The sequence below is a fragment of the Ciconia boyciana genome, chromosome 7 (assembly GCF_034638445.1).
Source record: "Ciconia boyciana chromosome 7, ASM3463844v1, whole genome shotgun sequence".
NCBI lineage: Eukaryota > Metazoa > Chordata > Aves > Ciconiiformes > Ciconiidae > Ciconia > Ciconia boyciana.
The window spans coordinates 32,737,660-32,763,553 of NC_132940.1; the positions used below are offsets into that span (position 1 = coordinate 32,737,660).

At 37.4% G+C, this 25,894-nt stretch overlaps 2 protein-coding genes across 8 annotated transcripts in view; both read right to left on the reverse strand.

The window, feature by feature from the left end:
* Positions 1-25,894, reverse strand: part of RABGAP1L (RAB GTPase activating protein 1 like) — a 254,532-nt gene that overhangs the window by 146,196 nt on the left and 82,442 nt on the right. The gene's annotated exons all lie outside the window — the stretch shown is intronic.
* On the reverse strand, positions 21,943-23,028 carry GPR52 (G protein-coupled receptor 52). Its single transcript, XM_072868361.1, has one exon. The coding sequence runs from the start codon at positions 23,026-23,028 to the stop codon at positions 21,943-21,945; it is 1,086 nt and encodes a 361-aa protein (XP_072724462.1).

Consider the following 25,894-nt stretch of genomic DNA (forward strand, 5'->3'; position numbering starts at 1 on the left):
AGTCCTGCAAATAAAAAAACATTTCCATCTAAATATCTAATAGCAGAAATGGCAAATAGCACTGTCCAAAGGATTGCGGACATGGAATTGGCACTATTAAATCCTACCAAGACAGACTTTTCCACACTAGAGATGGGGCAGGCAAGTGGGTTGAATTAATTTTTCACAATGGTGAAGAGAAAGAGAAAGGTATTTTTAGAAGACCAAAGAAACAAAACCAAGGTTAGTTTATTATCTTAACTCTCACCTGAAACCTTCCCCTGCACCCCCCTCCCTTTTTTTTAAACTGATGTGGTTGCTCGGAGGTTTATAAACTTTAAGTTTCAAGAATTTCTACCAATACTTCCTCTCGGCAATGTACGTCCAAGAAAAGCTAAATCCCGAATAAAGGAATAGGAGTAAGGCAAGAGCCTGGGCTGGTAAGGAAGTTGCACAAAGTAAATTAATTACATTTATTAGTACCTGTACAGTCTGGGATCCACAATATATATACCCAATCAGCAGAGTCTAAGTATGCAATGACTTGTACAAATGTAACTCAATGTATCTTTCACAGAAAATATAACAAATGGTTGGGACCGAACATAAATACCTAAGTTCAAACAGCAACACTATGACCTATGTTGGGTACTGTAACTGAGCAGATTAATGACCAACAAAATATGGGCCTATGTTTAGAAAACTAAAAAAACTATCTGAAAGTTTTCTGAATAGAAAATACTACTCAACTCAACCACATTCATCTCTATTTTAAGATTTATATTTTTGCATATACTTCCATAAAGGTTCAAGATATCTCTTACCTTAAACAGTAACCAAAGGAACATCTTTTTATAAATTTACTATATAATGTGATAAAATAATTTGCCTGTTTCTACTGAAAAACATTCCGTTTTAAGGAGTACATTACTCAAAACCCACTTGCTTGCCATGTGAAGTCTATTTCTTGTCTATCGAGCAGGCTCACTGAAATCTTCTTTTGTTTGTGAATCTTCTATGTCAGTAATAAAATAACTCTGATATTAGTAAATACTATCTAGATCTCATCTCATTCACATTAGTAACACACATACAACATCAAGTATACAAAACTTAAGGAAAAAAACCACCAGAATTTGCTGTATAAGCAACCCCTCCTTCATACCTCCATCACATCATTCCTAGTTCAGTACAAAGAACTAATTCCCGCTTACTAAGCAATTGAATCAAAAGTTTTCATTCCTCATTGTTCCATATGAAAATTACATTGTAAAACACCACCCCCCTCCGAGTAACATAAATTCACTTAAAACTGAGCCACCCCCCTTGGCAGGGCAGACGGGATGCTGAGGAGGGTGGCTGCAGAGCAAGAAGGAAGGTCGGAGGCAGGCCGGGACAAGGAAGGGAGCGCTGCTCTTCCCAAAGCCATCTGAAACAGCCTGGCAATGGGTCTTCTGCCTCATGGTACCTGGCTCCATGTGGGTAGCACAACTCTGACTAAAGCTCCGACTCGTACATCCCCGTTTTAGTGTCAGTATTCTCAGCACAGTCAGATTGAGTAGTGCTCTTAATCATCATTACTCTTGGGTTTTACTTTTAGGTTTTGATTTTAACACAAAATACAACTACTTTGCTAAGAAAAAATACTGGTTTTCCATGCGTCCATCACAAAATATTTTCCTAGCTTCTTGGCATGATGGGAAATCAGAACTATAAAACGATCCATATATTACAGAACAAGATCGGTAGGCAACTTAATGAACATAATAAGAAAAATTTTTAACATAAATGGGAAACATGACAACAATAACTATTAAGATACGTGCAACAGTTGTAACAGTTAAATTATATATGTATATATATAATGTGTTAGACACTAAAGGAATCTGTACAGTATAAAAATTATAAAGCACTATATTAGCATTTCACTTCTAAAAAGAAAATGACTGACTATAATTAAGACAAATGACTACACTACATACCCATTTAGCATACAGAACATTATACATTGTCACAGGATTTGGAACATTTTATGCTAAAACCTTTCTTAAAGCAGACAGGTGTCATTTCCACTTAACTGTTGCTAAATCTCTTTGCAATAAGTACATGCATTAAATATGACCAATGTTAACTAGAATGTTTTTGGGTTTTTTTTAGACAGTGGCATTCAGAAGAAGTAACTTTCTCTAATTCGCCTTTGCCTACTAGCACCTACACTGCTGAAAATTACAGAGGCAGAGAAACGTTGCTGCCACATGGTACACTGGCAATGTGGACTGTTTATAACAAGAAATGAAAACAACAGACATTTCAGAGTCTACTGACACTCTTATGGTGTAAATTATAAACCAATTTCTGAGAAAAACTGAAGTTACTTTAAACAATTACTAACATAAAGTCATACCGTTAAGTAAGAGAAACTGAAATAATTTTATTTTCTCATCCTCCCTTAAGAAAATTAACTCTATACTGAAGTTTAATATTTCAATATGAAAACTATTCAGCATACTTCAACAAAGGATCCTCCTTTGGTTGTACCGAGCACACAGCCTCTATTTCCATTTGGCTTAGCAGTAACCTGCTAGTATCCTGAGTGACACCTACTCTGCAAGCTTTTCTTTGTATTTTCTTGGCCAAACTAAACAATCATCTCAGATATAGGACAGCCACCTATAGCCATCATCATCCTCATCAAAACCACTCTCCCCGCAGCAGCGGCCAGCAAAGCACCGGAGCAGAGCGCCCAGTGCAGCTTGGCAGTCTCCATTATTTGCTGTCTTTGTAAAAATGGACAAGTATGTGACAAGTGCGACACGGGAGGCAGGATCAACCGAACAATCTCACCGCCTCCTTCAGACCTATGGTCTATCAGATATTTCCCCTTAGTAGAACAACAAAAACAGGCTTCAGCAACACGTAGTCTTAACTTGTAGTCTTAACTTGCCTCCACAGTTAAGAAAGTAATGTGCAGAAGGCAAGAAAATCCTCAAATACTGCTTCAGACAAAAGCAGTCTATTATACACTTCGCTTTTAATGTGTTTATTATCCATTCTATTTATTTTCTCAAGTATTATGTTGTTGAATCGGTTGAGCAGGCTTTACAAAACTTTACCTACCTACTGAAAACATGTTCTGTTTCACTAACTTTAATACCACTGACTAAACATTAGCACTGATACCATTCATACACCATCTCGTCACTAAAAGTGTTCATGTGTATTGTTTCCGTTTTTAAAAGCTTCATCACCATTCCGTGACCTCCTCTTTATCTTGTCATTTCTCCAGCATTTGTTGCAACAAATAACAAGGCCTGCTTTCAGTACCCAATTACAGGAACAATGTTATCCTGTAACTGCATAAGACAGCTTTTCATTAAACTTGCTCTCACCAATACATCACTATTAGCAATGCATTAAAATGTATTTTTAGCCTCATTTCTTATGGAAATGAATCTTCCCCAACTGCTCCCTGGGTTCCAGCTTTCCCTCAGTTTGTATCTCCTTTCAATATCCATGGCGAGGGGCAGTGGGAGGGGATTTTCAAAAAGCAAAGGCACTTGACACTTTTAATTGATACCTGCTTTGTTATTTGTAGACAAACTGTTCATAACCAGTAGGTCAGAAATAGAAAATAAATTATTTCAAAACTAGTATTTTCACTAAATCACATTCTTCCTTGCCTCTGCAATCACTGCTGGGCAGTATAGATTTATAGAGGCAATAATTTGTTGTATTTGTGAATAACTAGCTAGTTACTTAACAAAAACCACCTTCATGGTTCTTAAAGACTAGCACATTATATCTGGAGGGTTTTTTGGGTTTGGCTTTTTTTGACGGCTTCAGTAGGAGAAGATTGGGAGGTTAATGTTCTTCACAACATCTCTCTCCACCTGTTTAAATTTTGGCCAAAACATTCTTCGCCATGATGCACACATTTTGTTTGATCTTTAGGTAATCCTGAACAAGTTGTCCTCATATCAATTTCTTCTGTGTTGTTCGCTCTGAGAAAAAGGACGTTAATTTCTAACATTCAAATCAGTTACTCACATAGTAACTCACCTCAATTTAACATAGTAACAATTTAACATAGTCACTCATAGTAACACCTCAATTTATTCCACAAAAGGGACCACAATTTAACAATTTCACTTGTTCCTCTGTCCAAAGGTTTGTGTTTTTTCTTTACTTTTGGGGTCAGCTGTGTTTTAATCATTATTAAAACAAATCCATTCTGCTCTTCACTTGATAACATCAAGTATTTAGTTGTTCTTTTGGGGAGGGGAGGAGGGCTGAGACCTTTGCTTCTACACAGACATAGAGGACAGTAAGAGGCATCTGATAACCAACTGTAATTGGCATCATCTGCACAACGAAGAGCCTGAGGAACATCACTACAGTACTTACTGAGATATTTATTCACAGTAATATCTTTTCTCAGCTGCCTATTTTGAATAAAGTATCATGACTTACAATACAAACAACAGCGCTTCAAAACAGTACATTTATTTACACTGTTAATAATTCATCCCCAATCACATTGTCCATAAATACACTATCAGTACAATTTATCACTCATATAACCTTCCCATAAGTAATGCTACAACAATCCTATAAACTAGTGATTTAAGATTCCACAAATAGTCACATCCACATAAGTATTAGAATTATCCTGCTATTTTATTCAGGCTTTAGAAAGCCAAATATAGTGGAGAACCATTATTTCCTAGGCATGGGGTTTTCTGAGCTAACAGCCTAGATTTTTACTAGAATTTTAACGCTCTGTCCATGTGGCTTGGGTATTATTCAGCTTTTCTTATCCACCTAGGAATACCATAATTAACTGTACTAGGAAAGCACGGGAAGCATGACAAAGTTGGTATTAAAAAGTTGTTAATTTTTCACTGTACAATATTTCTTATATAATGGTAACAGAATGAAACTCAGTACAGACAGTGTATACGGTTTCCTCTGCAAAAGGATACAGCATCCATCAGATTTTAGAATACTGGCTGTAACAGAAGTAATTGCTAAATGCTTTTCTTTTTCACACAAAAATTAGAGTTGCATTCTGAAGAGTGCTACCTCTCTGTGATAAATTTTTCTAAAATAGTAAACCACTCTTCTGAGTTTTCAAATTATTTTACGGAGACAAACTTTCCACTAATGTCAGTATAAGATTTTTCTTACTATTTTTGTTGTAAGGTATATTTGGGTTTGATCTCTAGAAAATGCAGCCTCATGAGAAGCAGAAGTTTTCTTCATACTTTAACCAGGAAAATTTCCAAACTCTGGAAACTGACCCTGTCTAGCTATCCTGAGAACCACACTTAACAGCTTTCCTGAAAAAGCCTTCACTAAGCTCTTGTTTCAGCTCCACATGGGCTAGGAAAATAATAATACCAATTCCGGCACAGTGCCCCATGAAAGCAGGAACGTAACTCAGAGTTCACATACAAGTTTTGAAAATATGTAGCTGGTGGGGACAATTATCAGAACTGCAGTTCTAAAACTACATTTTCTAAAATGCATCATTCATCTCAACAAAGTTGCATCACTAGCCCACTAAAGACATTAGTTTATTCCTTAGACAATGCATGCTGCTCATCTCTCCGGCACAATTTCACCTCACACCAAGAATTACTAGGGGGCAAACAAACAAACTGTTGCCAAATAACTGTTTTAGCTGTTACTTTTCTAATCCAGTTTTACAGTTATTAATGCTCAAATCAAGATAGCACATACAAATGTAACAGTGCCAACTTCTAAGAAACCTCTTATTTCTAACATAATTATTTTGTTACACAAACCGTGGAATTGGAAAAAAACACAGTGAAGGAATGGATGTTGTCTACTCCTTGGCATTAACAAGAAGTTACAAAAAATTCTCTACTGGATGATGGAAAGAGATAGAAAAAACAAACGCTGTTGGTTCCAACAGAGCAGAAATGTGATTTATTCTTACCCACCTGCTACCACCTAGCAGTATTTTAAAACAACCTCATATATATTACATGAAGAACAGTGTAAGTCACCCACCCTTTCACCCATCCTGGACACTGGACAAAAGTGTGACTGCTGAGTTTAAGAGAGCAGCCCACTTCAAAAATAAATTTCACTGAAACGCAGCCCAGCAAGATCAAGCTCTCCAGTAAGCATGCAATGGATATTACGCACTGTGAAAGCAATGGAAAACACAGATTGAAGCAAGTAATTGTTTCATTTGATTTCATTTTTCCACACACTGCCCGACTTCTCATCTAAGTCTTTTATCCAGTTAAAATCTCCCTTTTGGAATACAACTCTGAATCTTTGACATATGTTTTGATCAACAAAAACTTACTTGGTTTTCAACTGCTCTCTATTAAGTATTAATTGTTCATGCCCTGGAGACTTCCAGTTCCCAATTCAAACTGAAAAAAGTAGTATAAAACATACTATTTGACACCAACATCATAACTCTAATCCATATTCAGAAAGGTTACTTAACTTTTCTGCTCCCTTCCGATCACAACCAAATTGTAAACAAGTGCCAGATATGAAAGGCAAGGTCATAGTATCCTAACACGTATGCGTGAGGTGCTTCCCTCATCAGTCAGGAGGAATCACCTAAACATGGCTTTGAGAAGAATTCAAACTGACCAGTTACTTTCAGATCCCTCTTACAACAGCTCTTCCTCCTCTTCTCCAGTCACACTGCTTCCATTCACGATGCTCTCGGTACAATGCAGAGCACTGCTTGTTAGAAAAGCCTGAAAGCACTTGACTGCAACTACATGGAAAAGGGAGAATTGGAAAAAGAGAAGACTGACAAATATATGGAATTAAAAATATATCAATGAATGAACAATAGGAGGAATGGAAACAATACATTTTGTTGATGGATCCATTAAATTTAATTCATAATAGTATTTCTGTCAGTGGTATAACCATTAATTCCAGAAAGACAACTCAACAATCAGAAACAAAGATGATCTAGGCTAAATATCTGTAATCCCTAACTTGGCTAAAAATCAATCATCGTGTAATATGAGTTAGAAGAAAATTATCAAATTTTAAATCTCAGTTAAGTTTACAGACTGTCTGTGGAGATTATTTACTTGTTTTTTAACAAATCCACAGTTGTTGAGTTACTTGACTGGGATTCTGGGTTGCTCAGCAATCCTGAAAAATCAGGCCAGGTCTACTTAGTAGCCTCAAATGAGTATTTAGGAACTTAACTTTAAATCCCCACGTTTCCAAGTCCTGTTCTAACTCTTTCTGTTACACCTCAAAAAAGATCACAATATGCAAAGCCCTAAAAGCCATGAGATATAATTTTTGCCTCAAAAAGCCCTAGCTGTTCTTGATTTTTTATTGCCTCTCTAATAGCCATTTGACAATGACCTTTAAATTTAAAGGTCTTACCTTGCGGGTATCTACCGTATAATGCTGAGGTCTGGAAAATGGAGCAGATGACAAACACTGACTGATTTGTGGCTGGGTGGGAGCCTGAGAGTTTCCATTCAGAATGCCATGGCTCCCTCTAACAACTTCTCAGAGCACGTACGATCTTTTAAACTTGGAAAAAAGATCTCAAGTAGAGATCTGAATTAGTTTTGGACACAGCGCATTAGAAACAGAGAGGAGTGAGGCTACTGATCAGCCAGGAAAAGGAAACCTCAGCGAGACCAAGATAAACAAGGACGATCAAAAGTGCAAAATCAGTTAGAACCCATCTGATCAGCTCTTGGTCATATCTTAATACCTCGGGGCTTTTGTTTTGTTTTAAACAGAATATATTACAGGACAGAGAATTTATACCTGGTGTCAGGATTGAAATAATATTACTTGAAGTTCAGGTAATATAAACAGAACATAAAGTTAGAGACTGAGAATGCACCAGAACAGATCAAATTCAGACCTTCAGGTATTTTTTAAAATAAAAAAATAATGATGTGTAACCATGAGAAAAAGTAGCTATTTAAAACAATCCAAAAAAAAGGAACAGAAAAATGGTTCTTGCTTTTCTAAGTAATCTTCCACTTCACAGGTCTAAGAAAATGACTTTTAATAGAAAAAAAAATCAGAATGATAGAAATCAAAACTAGTAAAGGTAAGGATGGCTGTCTAAGCTTTTTCTCTTTTCTTTCATGTTCAGTCCTACTGAGATAAATAAATTAACAAATCAGAAGTGTAAGAAACCATTGCTCCAGAAACCAGTATTTGACAACACCACAAGAAGAAACACCCTCAAAAATAAGGCATAAGGTTTCACGCAAAACATTCTTAAAACACTTAAAACTTACACCTTTCCAAAAGTCCCCACACTGACTGGAGGAAACTAATGCTTTGTGGTATCACACACATTAAAAAATCATTATGTCATTGAATGCATCACTGCTGATGAAAGGCTTCATTTGGTTATGGTTTGTTCTGTTTGCATCAAGGTTTCTGTAACATTTACTGGATTAGTTCCAAGTCCGATCTGGAGTTCATCCCATACACCCAGATGGTATCTCTGCATGTGACAGGGTGGGGAGGAAGGACGTCCTCTTTCAACCTCAGCTGAGGAGCGAGCAGCTCAGATTTTATATAAGCCCTAACAACAACACTTTGTTCAAACAAACAAAAAAATTGCAACAGAATTACAGTGCCTTCAGGCCGATTCTCTGATTCAGGGAGAGCATTAAAGGCCTGTTGACAATCACATATCATGCCACCAAAAATATATTTGGACCATAACGCATGCAGTTTCTGCCTTGCTGGTATGAAATTTAGTGTATGTGCTCAAACACTCGAGCTTTGTCCAAGGGAACGTAACTCATAAGCACACGCAGCCTAAAAAAGTCATGACTTCAGGCATTAATTTTGTGAGTTCTGCAAGAGTTTTAGATTTGAAATCTTTAAAACCAGCACTGCAGAATGTCAAGTTGAAAAGACCTCAGAATGGATTCATGTCTTTTCCTATACATAATTCCATCTCCTGTGTTTATCTAACTAATATTGAAATGAGCATGAATTTAAAGTTGCCCATTTTACAGCCTATGACTACCTATTTGGTCAAGATCCAAGTCTTTACAAACAAGAGACCAAAATAAAAATGAAAAAAAAAATCTTTTCTATCACTGTTGAAAGTGAGCTTACAATCAAGCTGGTTATCAAAACTACTAATCTATTATGAGAAGTAAAAAACCAGGTCTAAATTTATATTACATTTTTCTAAGTGTTAACACTAAAATTATTATAAATATGTCTTTTTATTAGGGTTCAGAGCCAAGATTTTGCTACCAATCTTCGAAACCACTTCTAAGAGGTTGAAATGGTTACCAAGACAGGCTACAACTCCATTGGCACAAAATATTAAATTCACGTTCTAAATCTAACAGTGAATTCATGGAACTCCAAGAACAATGAAATCTAAATATAATACAAAGTATGCTAATATTGCCCTAATTTTGAAAGAAAACAATTAATAAGAAAGCAGGTCAATTCAAACACAGCTAGAGATACTGTTGCAAAGAACAAGAAAGAACTGAAGAGACTGAACTAAGATAAATCATTTTGTCCAGTTATAACAGCACAAGACATAACCTGAACTTGATTTATATGCATTAGATTATTTTGTTGTGGACAATAAAGGCAGCATGAATAATAAATTGAAGTGTGACCAACAACCTTCTGTTATGCAGAAAGTTCTCACAGGATGAAAAAAGGCTTCTTGTAGCAGTAGTCAAGGAAACATGTCAAATATCTAACAAAAGTTCTACATGACAGTAAACAGTTAATTTTTTTTTTTTTAAGATTACAGTCTCATATAAATAGAAAAATATGTTTTTCATTTAAAAAAAAAAACCCAAACCAAAACCAAAAAACAAACATACACACACAGGATTTCAGATTTCAACTCTAATTTTGAATGTTCAAGTATTCCACCAGGCAAACTGGACAGTAACAGATGACAGCAACAAAACAATAAGATTTAATCTTGACTCAATCTTAATCTTTAATCTAGACATAGAATATCTTAATGCCTTTTATGTTATATGGTCGTATTTCACTTCAAGGAAAAATGGCCAATACGCTGTTAAATTAAAAAATAAGAGCAATGTAATGCAACTGGGGGGAAGGGGAGGGCTCAACAAAGAATCTATAACAAAATTTAGCCAAACTCTTTGGAGTTTGGATACAAAAGTTCTAAAATAATATCCTAGAGTTATACTTTTTAAACTGTCATGTGTTTACCATAATGATCTATATTTTAATCATTCATTACATCAATACCATAACAATCTACACTTCATTCATTCATAACAACCATTATTTTAATAATGTAAAATAATGTAGCATAATATTCTTACAACTAGCATTTTTTCATACATGGAAAAATAATACTGTTTTTAAATCCTGACAGTCAATTTGCTTATTTGGAAAATAGACTGAAAACATGAAGTGCAGTGTAGCAAACCAGAGCTAAGCATTCTGTCCCTTTTCTCTTTCACGGCCTGTGCTTTTTAGCAATATTTCTTAACAGAGATGAGAAACGTGATTTTTTGAACATATGTTAACATATTGTCTTCAGTTCAGCACACAAACACAGATGCACACTTGTTTCATGCGAGACTCCTGTCCTCATTAGTAATGCTTCTGCTGCATTCCCTTCTACTGTAATGGAGATACTCATGAGTCATGTTGTGTACTTGCCGACAAATCAGAAGATTAGGTAGGGCTTTCCATATCACTGCTAGACTGAATATAGAAAACTGAGCCAAACTTCCTTAAAATTCCAAGGTTCCCCTGAAGTCAATGGGAATTCTGCTTGCAGCAGGGATGAAGGGTTGGACCAAAATATATATGTAATTAATAATATGAATGAGCTACCACATTTAAAAGCTGCAAAACTGCTTTTTGATTAAAGTATTGCAAAGACATGCTGCCTTCTAGACTGAAATTTGTCTGCATGTATGAATGCAAACATTGTTAGCAGGCATGTTTTTAATGAATGTTACCTTCATTTTTCATTATTTTAAATTACCAGTAACAAGAATAATGTTTCCAAGAATAGGGAAAAAAAACAAACCTCACAGTATAAACAAAATATCCACCTGCAATTTCAAAATTTTCTGCACAAGCACATCATTTTTCAAACAATAATTACTTTATAATGAAGAAAAATAAAAATACCCATGGTCTTGCTGGTTTCTGCAAGTTCACTTAAATTAATCTACAAGAAAATGAACGAGACATACTCTGTCATGAGAGTAATTTCAACACTGACATCCTAATCTATAACTTCATCTGACATTTTCCCATCTTTTCCACATCCTGAATCCATGAACAAAAGGAACAGGACTCAAGCTAGCCTGAAGATGCAGTAGTGCATGGAACTGCAACACAGGTAAACAAATTTGAGCATAGAGAATCCACTTCATGATTTAGCCACTTAAAGACAAGGAACAAGCACCTAGCAAAGAAAGGACAAGAATGCATTTTCTTCACAGAACATTAATATTGATACTGGTTTTAGAAGAAAATGAGAAAATGTTATTAGGGGCAAACCAGCATTAACTGATCTAATTGCAAATGAAAGGAGTAGCATGGAACACCTCTCCTCTATAAAAAAACTGACGAGAATACATAGTTGTGGAGATATGCTGACAGGCAGAGCAAACTAAATGCTGTTTCGAACTCTATAAATGTATCAGCCCCAGTTATATGGAGATCTAGTTTGAATTCTGGTTTTATTTCTCAATGGATAACACGTTATTTCAGAAAATAGATAACATGCTGCTGATTAGGAGTGGAACAACATGGCCATACTCAATCCTCATCATGGCTTATTAAGATACTTACCTTGTTCACTATAGGACTTTGTTGTTAGCTTTATTGTTAACTTTGGTGATTGCAGAAATACTTGAGAAAATACTAGTTAGTTGCTGGGAACTGCTAACTGTCATCAGCCACAACAGGCTGTCAAGGAAATTTTCTCAAGCATTTAGTCCCTCCTTGAATACAATATTGCAGCCTTTGCACTGTTAGTGACCTCCATATCGTTTTTCCTACCAGTATCATACCGCGCATTTTCTAATGGCATGATAAAGTAGAGGACTTGTTGGACCTCTGCTGAACCACTTGCAGCTTGGGAGGGGTATCTGACAGCCACGTGTAGTGTAGGCATCCCTACTTTTGCAGCATCACTTTTTATTTTAAAAAATCGTGATATTTAGATAGGGTTAAGAAGCCCTTTTTGCTGTGGACTGCCTACAATAATAGCTTGGCTCCTAACTACTACAATTATTGGAAAAAAAGTTAAAGTTTATCCCCTAATGCTTGATATCCGAACTAGCAATATAGTCCCCTTCATGACTGGTTTGTTGATGCTCTTCCAAAAGGTATTTTGCTTCAGTAGTGAGAATAGATGGGGACAGTCGATCATATTGACACTTCTACTTTCACAGCCACCTTCCACACACACACAAAGACACACAGCCACAGATGTTCATTTTTCACTCACAGTTTTATTCAGAAAAAAACAGCTGAAGTAAATTGTGCATTCTTTTCCTGACAGACCAAATATGAAAAGAAATATCCAGAGTTAGTATATGAAAAGTAATAAAGATGTAACAACGCAACAGAGCAGGAAGGTAAGAGCAGACACTTTAGACTGGCCCTTAGTTCCTCTAGCGTCAACAACTAGTAACAGACACCTAAGCACAAGTATAAGAACAGGACAAACATACTGTGACAATTCCCCCATCGTAGCCTCCCAGCCTCTGGTAATCTGTGGCATATGGACTGCCAAGCCAGAAGCATGATCACAGCATTTAATACACTATTCTGCTTTGAATTTCTCTGAATTTTTAATCTGTCATGTCAGTTTTTGACATCCAGGGTGTCTTTTGTCAATGTATTCCACAATTCACTACATACGGTTTGTTTTCATACTGCTGCCTTGATTTTAATGTTTTTTTACACTGGAAGAGAAACAATGAGTAATTATATCCAGTCCTCCCCCATGACACTCATGACCGTACAGACCTCTCATACTCCCCTGCACCTTAATCATTCCTTTTCTGGATTGGAAAAATCCTAGACATTAATTCTCCCTTAGAGAAGGGCAGTTCCTTTGTCCTTCCTCAGAACTCTTTCCAGCTGTGCTACCATGGACCAGTTACACTCAGTATTCAAGATCCAGGCACGCCATGGTGATGGTAGCAATGATTTCTAATAGTTTTCTTTATTATTTTTATAATTACTAATATCTCAATACATTTTGGTAAGCCATGGCTCACTAAACTACGATTTCCATAAGGTAACTTAGAGTAACCCAAAATCCTCTTCCTGACAGGAAACAGATACAATTCATTTTGTCATTGTATGAAAACTAAGAGCTGCTTTTCTTCAGAAACAATATTTATATTTAATCTCTTGAATTTCATCTGCCACCTGAAATCCAAATCTTTCCCAAAATAAATTATCAACAGGTATTCCTCACGTACATCACGTTTCAAATCTCTTTTTACCAATGTAAAAAGACTTCGTCTCACTATAAATTTATTTTAAAACAAAATCAATACCATTATTACAAGAGCACTTTGCTATGATTTTTATTTTTAAAATACGGGCATTACTAATGCAGTGAAATTCATAAAATAAGATGATCACCGAAGCACAATTGTATCAACGACCAACCATCACAGACATACTTTTCCCCAAAAAAGCTTCTCAAGCCAGGATAAACCAGAAGAAAGGAGCTGCAAATGCACAGGGATCACATGGCCAAAACTTCCAGCTGCACTTAAGCAATAACCCTCATGTACTGCTATCGGAATCAAAGGAAATACAATAGAGAGATAAAGTATCTCCATAAATCCCATGCAAAATGCTGATTCACCACCAAAACAGAGTTTCTTTAGTTAGCAACATTTACAAATAAAATCAGTGGCAAATAATATTTTAGCCCAACAGAAGAGGTTGGAGAACTTGTCATCTATCAATGAGGCTTGCTGCAAAGACACCTGAAATCTAGTAAACAAGCTACAGCAACAGCTTCTTTTAGATACAATGAAATCTAGTCTTAAATCTAGGCTGCATATAGTTCCCTTCAAGGACATGATCATTCTAATATTCTCATAAAGGTTTTTACATGAGTCAAGTGAACAACACATCTACATAACAGCAAAATTGAATTTCAAATTCAAATTTCAAATTGAACTTTAAAAAAACAGAGATCAAGCCAGAGAGCAAGTAAAGCACAGCCAGCAAAGGAAAATAATTAATTAGTTGCGAGTTCCCAAGGTAAGAGTTCACAGAAAATATGGTCTCTGAAAGTCCTGAGTTGAAAAATCAAAACTCTTTAAAATAATTTAATTATGATAGCATGTAGTTATGCTTATATTTATTAGATTTCTTGCTTTTCTGTATGTCATCTTCATAAGCCAACATAAGATATTGCCTGGACAATATTAAGTAGCCAATAGTACAGAGAAAGTAGTTTTGGATAAAGGTCTTTCATTCATAGCCTGTGTTTGCTGTTTTGGCTTTGGTAATTTTAGTGTACACTTAGCACTTATCCAACTCTAGCCACAAAGTGGTCCCCAAATCCCTGGAAATGAAGAAAAAGCTGCCACTGAAACCTTGCCATTATATGAGTCTTTACAACCCTTACGTACGTATAGTTGCATTAAAACTCATTACAAAAATTGTAGTGTCCAAAATCTACCTGATTATAATAAAATTATCTTATCAAGATCCTGTTCGCCTATTGAGGGCATAGATGAAAAACAGACTAATCTGTTCTTGACCTAATAACAATTCCTTACTCGTAGTATATAGATCCCTCTTTTTTAATTACAACAAATTTCCTTACCATTAAAAACCCTAATAAGCAAAGCTCTGCAAAAACCCTGTTGAGGCAGCTTGCATTACTGCCTTCAGCTGTCTATGCCACCCCTTCTGTGGAAGATTAACTGCATGTAGTAAAAGTACAGGCAGAGGACACGCACATGCTTCAGCCACACCAGCATTCTCTGCCGTACAGCCCTACCCACTGCCGAAAACGGGTTTGTGCTAAGCTGCCGTACTGACCTGAAACAACCAAGGGAAGAGGAGGCAAGGCGAGGTGCAGGCATGTTTCATTCTGCTGCCGGAACAGCAACAATTTAAACCACCACGGGTTTAGTCAGTGAACATGAATCAGAGGTGTAAATGGCACATCGTAATGAGAGAGACCTACATGAATCTTAGCAGGAAACAGGGGGGTATACATATTCCAAACTAAAAAAAGTGGTTTGTATTTGACAATCCTCATTTAAGCACAGACGTGAACACAGAGATAGGGTAACATAGTGGCATTAAGGTGAACTACCAAAATAAGTAAATAAAGGTCATTCGCTCTCAGTGTTTGGCCCGCCAAAGCCACAACCTCACCTGGGCTCATCTGACAGTTTCATGCAACAGATGAGGAGCAGTCCACCTGAGGAACAGTCAGCTCTTCTGTCTCAATACACAGTTCCCATATTTGTCTCCCCAAAATAAAACAGCTAATGAGAACCTGTATGCCATAATCACTTAATGAACGCCAAAAACCTGTGGGTTCAGCAAGTGTCTTTCCTAGGTCAGAACAAGTTTGCCTGATCATGGAAAATATCAATTGTCCATTTACAATTCTAAATTTAGATGTCACACAAGAAGAACTTTTAAATAATACATGCACAAGCATAAATAACACTGGAGAGATCATACAAGAACTAGAAACCTTCACCGGGTACAGGTATGTGATGACTTTACTGCCTAAAGTGTATGAAATTGAAAGTAGTACATGTTCCACAAGTAACATATTTTGTTCTCTCCCAGGGACACTCTATTATACTTTCCCAATCCACTATCCTATTCTTCATTTAAATATCTCATAAAATGGACTTCTTCCATGATGAAAAGAATTTGTGCTTATTCAAATAATTTATAGAAGAAGGAAAAAGAAGACAACAAGCATTATCTACTTCATTTAAAGAAAACAAGGAAAGAAAAAGGAATGCTGTCAAGATGGAGAAATGCCCTCACATGATTAATGCTGACATCTCTGAGCTTCCCCTTCTTAAAACCTTCGTGTTTTGTCACTTTTGCTAATACTGCCAGTTGTAAAATTTAGATTGCAAGCTTTGAGGCAGGGATGAACATCGCATACAAAAAGTGAAACTCTTTTCCCTGATAATCACTGCACTTACAAAGTTTCATTTTGATCCAAACCACCTTCTCTTTGTTCAAACCGAGTCACACGGTGATTAAAACGAAAAGCCTTCAGCATTGCTGTCACATTCTTCTCAAGAGGGTTAAGTTTGGCAGCAATTGGCATAAGACTATGATAAAATCCTGAATATCTCCAGGCATTTTTACTGCCTGAAATTGCTTTTCCTAGCCTCCTGTCAGCGCAGCTGAAAGCACTAAGGTTTCCTTATATTCATCCTACCTTTCACAGTACTTGGACAAAGGAAAAGTCCACAGAAATTATGGATGTAAAAGTGAGGGGGTTTTAGTATTTTCTTGAGGCTGTGCTGGAGCACAGAGCCATTAACGGCTTCTTCTCCATTCGCATACTGTTCCCTTAGCACTTAAAGCTCAGAGTGTATTTTCTGGAAGGATTTTCCTAATATCAGATGGAGAAAGGAGTCATTTTATTTAAGATTGACTAGAAAAATCTGTGAGTAGGAAGCTACCCTTAAATATCCTTCTATATTGCTTTCACCCTGCTAATCTACAGTAATGACACAGTCTCTTGTTAACAATTAAAAATGCTGAATGACTGCAGAGATTTATGTATAAATTTAGTATATACTAAAAAAAAATTCAACTCATCTATGTTAAATAGGAAAAAACCCACAGATTTTACTTGAGCTTCATATTTGGTTTAGCAAAATCATGTAATAATTAGAAAATACTATATTTCAGCAACGTTCCAGGCAATACTGCAAGTGACAGGAAAACACTACCTCAGTGATGCTTCCATTTCTGGAAAGGCCTAAAAATTAATCAGCATCCAGTTAACAAAGTAATGTTTGGTTTTGCCATTCAAATGACATACATAAAATATTTTAATCAAAAAACCCCAATAAAATAAATCTAATTCAGTTCCTTAGTAGGATGATGCACCACTCCAACCATCAAACAGCCTGAAGAGAGACAGAGGTAATGGTGTGGGGGGATGAAGTAAAAGGCTTAAACTTCTCCTTTTGGTGACAGTGACAATAAAACTGAAAGATCTGCAAATTAGCTGATCCTAGAGGATGGCTGGGGAGGTCACTGCCACCTTCATTGACATTCTTCCTCCACAGCAACGTTGGCCTCGTGAACCTCTGGCACTGCTCCTTGGCAAAGTCAGCTCCAGGACCATCATGTTGCTAGGCACACTGCAACTGAGTTTGAGATCTGTTAAAGGGATATTCCCACCACGAGCAGCGGCTTGGATTTAGAGATACAGATCCTTAGCATTCAAACACCAACATTTAAAAAAAAAAATATATATATATATTTATTTTCTTGGCTACAACTGTAATATGGAAAGATAAAATAGTTTCATGTTGAGAACCAGTTGGGAGATAGTATTAAATCTGATGCATTTCCCATCAACTCAATATCCTGTTGTAACAACTATATTTTGTTTATAGTTAAACTTAATTTGTCATACGCAAGATGAAATAGCTAATGAAACTGCTAATCATTACATTGATACGCTTTTCTCAACAGCCAGTATCTAATATTGACTGGTAAGTTATTTTACCAAAACAAGATGTTATTAATTTTGCTGAGTGTAAACTAAGTGTAATTACGGATATTTGGTGGTCAACACTAATTAATTAAAAATATTTATAAAAACAATATAAATGTAATTTTTAAAAGGTCTTCATAAACTGTATCTATGAAAGGAGGCTCAATAAAGCAAAACACTCCAAACTTTTCAGCAGAGGAAGCACAAAGATTCTGCACAAAAATAAACCTAGCATGATACCTCATGCTCTACCAAGTACAATTACAAAATGGATTCTTAAGCAGAAATGGGGGGAAAAAAAAAAAAATCTTACTGTAAGACAATAAGTAAACTTTTAAAAGACAGCATTGTGCTTTTCATTACTACAGTTTTCTTTCCTTTTAAAGAATAGTATTTTAAGGAGAAATTCCCTTAGCTGTTCCAGAAAATAAGGAAGCCCATAGAAATTGGTGAAGAAAAAATTACTTTTCTGGTAGTGCTTTTGCTGCCATTACACAAATTTGTTTGACTTTTCCTTAGGCTGAAGACATGAGGTTCCAAAAACGGTACCGCAATTGACCTTGACATAGCCTCCGTTACACTACAAGCGTAAGTATTCAAGAAGAATGCAATGGCACAACATAATCTACCTGCACAAAGGAGCTTTTTATATATATGTATTTGGTTTGCTTACTTATTAGCATATCTCTTCACTAACCTTTTTATTTAATATTTTACATATGTTTTCTTCTCATGGCTACTTTGTTTTTTTTTAAAGGAACCTAAAGTTTTTGCAACTCCCTCAATGTATCTGTATATGCAGAGACTTTATTTTTACCTATATTATCAACAATGATTTTTTCCTGTCCATTTCTTTAGTTAGTATCTGGTCACCTATTTACTAGGTATTTCATAAATCATAAAGATCTTTAGGCACATGAAAGTGGAATATGTACTCCAGATGCCAGCTTTAAAAGTCTAATTCTTTAATCACATTTTCATACAAGAACATGAGACATTATATAATGACAGAATGAAAATCAAAAGTGACAGACTGGGTGACTGGAATTTCTATTGGACTTTTTTTATCCATTAAAAACATCCAGCCTTATAATTTTGAAAGGAAATTTAGCACCAGCTGGAATCCTCAGACAGCATTAGTAAAACAATAACAAACCTCCCTCAAATAAAATTCTAAATCATGAGTTTAGAAAATACTTTCAAAAAATGAAACACACGTGCTAAATTTAAAAATTCATGTGACTGACCACCAGGTCAAATCCTGTCATCTTGCAAACAGCAAGAAGAAACGCAGTCTTTAACTCTGCTGAGGATGTTTAATTTGACAGATTCCCAGAGACCAGAAGACTCGGATTTACAAAGACCAGGTTGAAGTGTGACTTTACAGCAACTGAAATTCAGGGTCCGGATAAGCAAATTAGCATTCTTGCACCAACAATGTTAAGCCAATGTTTAAGAAACGACCCCCCCAAAAAAGGGCAAAGAACCTAGGAACCTACAATTTGTTTGCAGGGCATTGGATTTCTACTATATTCTCTCCCTCCAAGGACAGGCTGAGGAAAAAGGAAATCCTCAGTCCTGCCTGACAACTCCACAAGCTCAACACAATGGCAGAGAAAAAAGTATTGCTCACTCTGCCCTTTAAGGCAAGAAGCTGGTGGGCTGGTGAGTAAACCTTGTGCTGCAGCCTCTGAAGTGAAGCTCTCCTGACCTACCGTTTGCAGGCAATAAAGCTTCAAGTTGCTGTATATGAACTCCATTTGTTGAAGTTATACAAGCAGGGTTCAACTAAGGCACTACCGATACAAATGAGTTAGCTTGTTTATTTCTACATATTTGTAGCTACAGTACCATGCTAACAATGCATCTGCTGCCTCCAGGCTGTGTTTAATAAAAGGTTAGTTCAAGCATTTTCTAGAACTTTTCTTGAATTTCAGGAGGTTCCATAGAAACTTCTTACCAGGAATGCCAACAAAAACTAGAAGCAGTAAGTGGCCAGCTCTGGAGCACAGATATAAAACTACTTTATTGGTATGAAACCAACCCCATGAGTTGTAAGAAATGAGATGTTTCATTGTTCCTTGTCTAAGTCTTGCACACTGAGGACCTACTAAAAAGGAAGCAATGACAAAATAATGACAAAAGAAAAGGAATCCAAGTCGCGTTTGTATGAAGATGCAGGGTTACACAACCTTAGAGAGCAGCAGTCAGCCAAAAAGAGCCTTCCAAAACAAATAGCAACTTTTCAAAAGAAGGCAGCAGACACATTCCTGTAGGCATGGAGCATTACAAGATATGTGCAAAGACTACTACTCATTTTTCCATAACATCTATCAGCGCTAATTGTCAGCAACAGCTCAGCTTAGCTAGAGGAATGTTTCAAGTCATATTTCAATCTGCTTTAAAGATTGTGCAATGCTAGAAACCAGTATATAAACGTTTAAGATGGCAAGTAAGCAGCTTTGAGGTTTGGATTTTAAATCGTTCACTCTTGAGTCCTAACCCAAAAGAACTTTCACAGAGAATGGAGCATAACATCAGGGAACTAAAGCCAACGCGGGTTTTGATATACATAATACTACTTTATTCCATTGTTTCAACTTTCTTACAGGTTTAAAAAACATACAGGGGTTCAGAACCTCCTCAACAGAACAAAGAATACATAATTAAGGGAGATCTAGAGTCAAACCACAAGTGTGCAAGCGTGGTTAGCTTCCATTACAAAAAGTAATAGGCACGATCTTTACATATGCATTTTGGTGAAAGAAGGAATAATAGTGCAGTGTTAAAAGGCACCAATAATCACTAATTGGGCCTTTTTTAAAAGCCAATAACCATCTAAGAAAATTACATTTGGTTCAAAATAATAATTTAAATATTTTATTGATTGGCATGCATCTGAACCCCTGGCAATTTATTACACAAACCTAATGTGCGCCCTTGCAAAATAAAAAAGATTTCATCAGTGGACCTGAAAATCAGTTCAGTACAAAAGGAAATACTGAAGCTCTTTGACTGTATTTAATACTAAACTGTCTTGTTCTCCTCCTCCAAGAACACCTGTCTAACAAACAGCTATTCAACAACTGCACAGAAGTACTTCTCTTAAAGCAAGTGTAATTTTTTAATCCTGTAGCATTGATCTATTCCATGTGCTATGAAAACATCAGGCACAGACCACAATTTACGTTTTCTCTAAAAAAAATACAGTGTGTGCAAGCTAGGTTCACACAACGGATTGACAGCTACAACAGTAAGCTATTTAGACTTCCCAAAGAAAAGGGTTAGTTAGTTTTAATTTTCTAAGCAGTGATGCACACTGCTGTGTGCGATTATCATATCTGCGTTAGGATTATCTGTGTAGCCAATAAAGGAAAAGCTTTAGTACACCCTAAAGGACACTACATTGATACTGTGTGCTAATTTAACAGGATCAAGAGAATGAAAGATTGAAGAAGTCATTGTACATGGGCAGCTGCAGTTACTCAGCCAGCCAGGAAGGGCTATTGCTTTCTGCAGGAAGAATGGTTTGACACTCAGTTTACCTCGTCAGTGCCCTCAAACTAAACCACTTGGACACGATGGAATCTAGGGATGCACAGTATGGAAAAAAGGGGAAATGAGAGGGAGAGCTGCTGTGAAAGTTGTACCAAAATGTGCCATTTTATCCAAAAGCATCATGCCCAGTGTAAGTTTTATGCATTGCGGATTGTTTGTACAACTGAAAATTGTACAAGATGTGAGCAGAGATAGAGCTGATTATTAATCTGCAATATCTACTATAGTCCTCAGGTATATAATTTACGGATAGCCACTTACTGTGTTGTTGATTGTTTCCTCTTAAATATATTTAAATTCAGAAGGCTACAGTATATTCTGACACAAAGATAGTAAGACAACTTTTCTACAAGGGGAAAAATATAAGGTAGTAACTAACTTATTTTATGAGGAATCTCCTCTGATGTGGTAGTTATTTCATGCCCTTTGGAAGATTTTTAGTTCTGACTTTCTTCATTGTCTCTGTCGAATTGCTCTCCTCACAATTTCATAAGAGCTATATTCGAGCTCAGTGACCCCTCTTACAGCAGCCTTTTCCACAATCACTTTTAAACTCACTCTAACATCATAGCAAGCTATTCAAGTAAACATTTCTCTTCTGGCAAGTTTCCAGATACAGCAAATACTATCAAAACTCCACATTTGATTACATGCGCCAGTTTTCTTTAAATGGAGCAGGAATTAGCCCGTTTTCTTGGTTTAGGGTCCCGTACATCCCTGTCTTTTAAACACATACAAGATGAACATATTGTCTCTGACAGTCTCCGCAGTCCCAGCCTGAAAACGCTGTTAGAGAGGCTATATATCACACAGTTGCAGAAACTATTGCTTATAGCAAGCCATGTTGTTAAGAACGAAAGTGCTGGGTTTTCCAACACCCTAGAGCTCTCCAGCAGAAAGTATATGATATAGGGGAGCCACAGCATGTAGAACACACTGGTTATCCGAAACAAAACCATGGCATAGCGGCGATCAGGGCTGTGCCCAGTCTCCCCAGCAGCATCCACTTCGTGGCTAGGAAATCGAGCCCTCCGATCATTTATCTCTTTGGTGTGCTGCCGGCAAATTTTAAAGATGTGGAAATATGTGAAACATATGACAAAGGCAGCAGGAGCGTATAGTAAGCACACGATAAAGCCAGTAAAATAGGCATTAGTTAGCCAGGAGGTAGCACACCATTCAAAAATATCTCCATGGTAACCAGGTTTTCCCCAACCAAAAAAGGAAGGCAAGAAGATCAGACAAGAGTATATCCAGATCAAAATGATGCAGATTCTCAAGCGACAAGGTGTGACCAGTTGATTATAGGAGAGAGGCTTTGTTATAGCGAGATAGCGATCCACACTGATGCAAGCAAGACATGCCATAGATACGCTTTTGAGCACAGAGATGATATATCCAAAAACTTGACAAGTCAAGGACTCGTGGACACCTGTCGAGTAGTGGAGCAGTGACAAAGTAGGAACCAAGCAGCTAACTCCAACAAAAAGATCAGCATAGGCCATGGTCTGAATAAAATAGCTGGTGGTATAATGATGCAGAAGTGGAGCACAGTGAAAAACAAATATCACGGTTAAGTTACCCGCAATAATTAAAAACGTTAGCAAGACAATAACAACTGTCTCAAGGATACAGATGTCAACTGCATTGTAGTGACCAAATCCAAGAGGGCAGGAGAGATGCTCAGATATGTTCATAACACTACTGCTCATATTCAGAGTCCTCCATTCAATCCATCGGGACTGGTTCATGTTTTGTGATTAGGGAACACTGCAATCTGAGCCTTAGTGAACAGATGACCTGCTTAACAGCAGCTAAACTCTGCTTCAGCGTCTCACGATCTCTCTTTGTAGACACTGCCAGTGCTTACATTTGAGAGGATTACAGTCCCATAGCTGTTGATGCCTCTTCAGCATCAGTGCATCACCTCTGGCATACCTTAGCTTTAAGGAAACAAAGAAAAAAAGAAAGAAAGAAAAAGAGAAAGAAAGAAAGAAAAGGAAAAAAAAACCAACAAAACAAAAACAAACCCAAAAAAAGCCAGAAAGAGAAAGGCCACTGATCAGCTCCTCCAGTGCTCTTGACCAATCCTTAGCAAACACAAGGCACTTCTAAAACAAACAGGTACTGTGAAATATGGAAATAAAAACTGAAGAGACACGTTCATTTCCCAGGGAAGGAGAAGGGGAATGTCTGACTGCTTGTTTTCCTGAGAAAGTCATTTACTTTGGAATATAATGGGGTGAGGGGGAGGAAGGGAAGGAGGAACCTCAGTACAGCTCAGGTTTCCTGGACCAGCAGTTACTGGAGATAATCTTTTTAATGTCTCAATTTAAATCACAGACTGATTGGAGAGTAAAGGAAAAAGTTCATCATCTAATGCTGTCTTTTCTGGCTCCATTCAGGAGAGATGGTACTCCGTCTTATCCATGCTATTCATTGTAAAGGTAAGGAAAACATTTTTGTCAAGGTTAATTCCAATAGACTCACCACTGTTCGGGTATGAATAATGAATTTTATTTGGAGGGAGTCGGGTGGGGGACAAGGCAGATTTGTCCTCTGACTCCCAAGAAAGAAAACATACATCTCGCATACAATGAAGAAGATCGTGTCTATTCATTTAAAAATGAAAATAATTTAAGAATAGAATTTGGAGACTTATGTCAATATTCACAATTCCTTCAAACAGTTATAGTCCATTACAATTATTAATGCCAGAAGCATAATTCAAGGTCCCCACAGGCAAAATAAATCCTTTTGCATTTAATTTCAGCAATGGTAATTTAAAATAATCATCTTTGGAAACTCTGCAGTATCTGCTACAGTGGATCAGTACCCAGGAGTTCATAGGTATATCCATTATATTGCTCACCTCTGTAGCTACACCTGAATCATTTCACAAACCCCCATACAACGAGAACAGAAACTTCCATCTGCATTCTGCTGTGAAGCTAATGAAATGCTGATTTGACTAGAAAAGCTGCCATTGTTTACTACTCCATTATTCTGTTATTCAGCTTCACCTTCTATGTAGTTTTAGGGTTTCTATATTTATTAGATGATCAGCATAATAAATAGTTGCTTTAAAAAAAAAGTTCTTCTAATTGCAGGACATTACCTTGTTCATTTTACTCGCAGTTATGGAGAAAGCAAATGTTAAAAGAAAGCATCTTCTGTGTTCAGTTTTAAGTAAATGCTTGATTAGTTCAAGAATCATTAGGCAGGTAATTAATTGTATACAATCTTGCTTTTTGAAAGGCCCCTAAAATGTTAAAACCATCTTTAATCCTTGAGTTCCTGAGACTAGAAGACTGGCAGTGAGAATTAATGAATCCACATAAAATGATCTCCAAGGTCATTCAGATATTACGCTGGCATTTGCTTTAAGTCTCTTTAAAAGGACCAGAATCTCTCTGATGATTTTGATAGTCCTTGCTGTGTCTTCAGGAGGAATTTCAGATACTGGAAAAGAAAAATTCTCAATTCTGTTGCAGCAGTTTGAGAGAAAGCATTCTTTTTGGAGTTAATTTCCTGTCGTGCATTGCCACGCTGTACAGAAAGTCCTTTTGATTTTATAACATCCCAGAATATTTCCGGCTATTCACTCCCTTCGTCTATAAGCAACAGAGCACGTACAAAATTACTACTTTCTCTAATTCTTTGTTAAAGCAATATAGCAATCTTTCTCACCTACACACATCCTTATCAGCCGCTACGATGAACTGCTTGACAGGGGAGTCCTAGTTATTGTGGTGCTGCTAGAGCTTCTGTCGCTATTTCTCTCCTTCCCCCTTGAAATTACTGCTTGCACCTGAGTCCGCTCCTCCTCCTCCTCCTCCTCCTCCCCAGCCGATGCAGACGAGCCGGGCGCTGGAAAGGTGACTGGCTCCCCCGGCCCCCCGGCCCGCAGCCAATGGCCGCGCCGCGCCGCTGTCACTAGGTAACGGCGGCCGGGCCGGGCCGGCGGCGCCCCCCGCAGCGCGGCAGGGGAACGGAACGGCGGCGGGGGCACCGCCGCGCCCGGCCCGCGGGACCCGGCCCCGGCCCCGGCCCCGGCCGGCAGCCGCGGGGCCGCTCCGAGCGCCCGGAGCCCGGCCGCGGGGCTGCTCCGGCGGGGAAGGGCTGCGGCACGGCTGTGGTGGCCGCCGGCGAGGAGCGGGTACTTACCGCGCGAAGCTCATTGACCTTCGTACGGCCAGGAGACGGCTTGAGAGTGAAAGCAGCCGGGGGGTTTGCTCGGTGCAAGTTCGGCAGTGTGCGACTTGCTCGTTCAAACTGCTGAACTCCGGATCAGTGCGGACAAACCGCACTGAATGCCAACGAATTAAATAATGTTTGAAGTCCACAGGATATACACCACCACCACCCCCCCTCAAAAAAAGAAAAAACAACCAAACGTTTAAATCAGTCCCACCCAACTGACTATAGCTGTGTAAGTTATTTTAGAAACCGCCATCACTGCCTAACTAAAAATGTTTATTAAGAGTTATTCTCAGATTACTAATTTCATATGCATCTCTTACTTTACAAAGCTAAACATTTACAGACAATGTATATTTGCCATGGTTTGACACAAATTTTGTCCTGCTTAAAAGACAAAATTACAGGCCGCTAAAA

Bases quoted from the DNA above. Each gene is read 5' to 3' on its own strand.
- GPR52 (XM_072868361.1), bottom strand. From the start codon at position 23,028: ATGAACCAGTCCCGATGGATTGAATGGAGGACTCTGAATATGAGCAGT.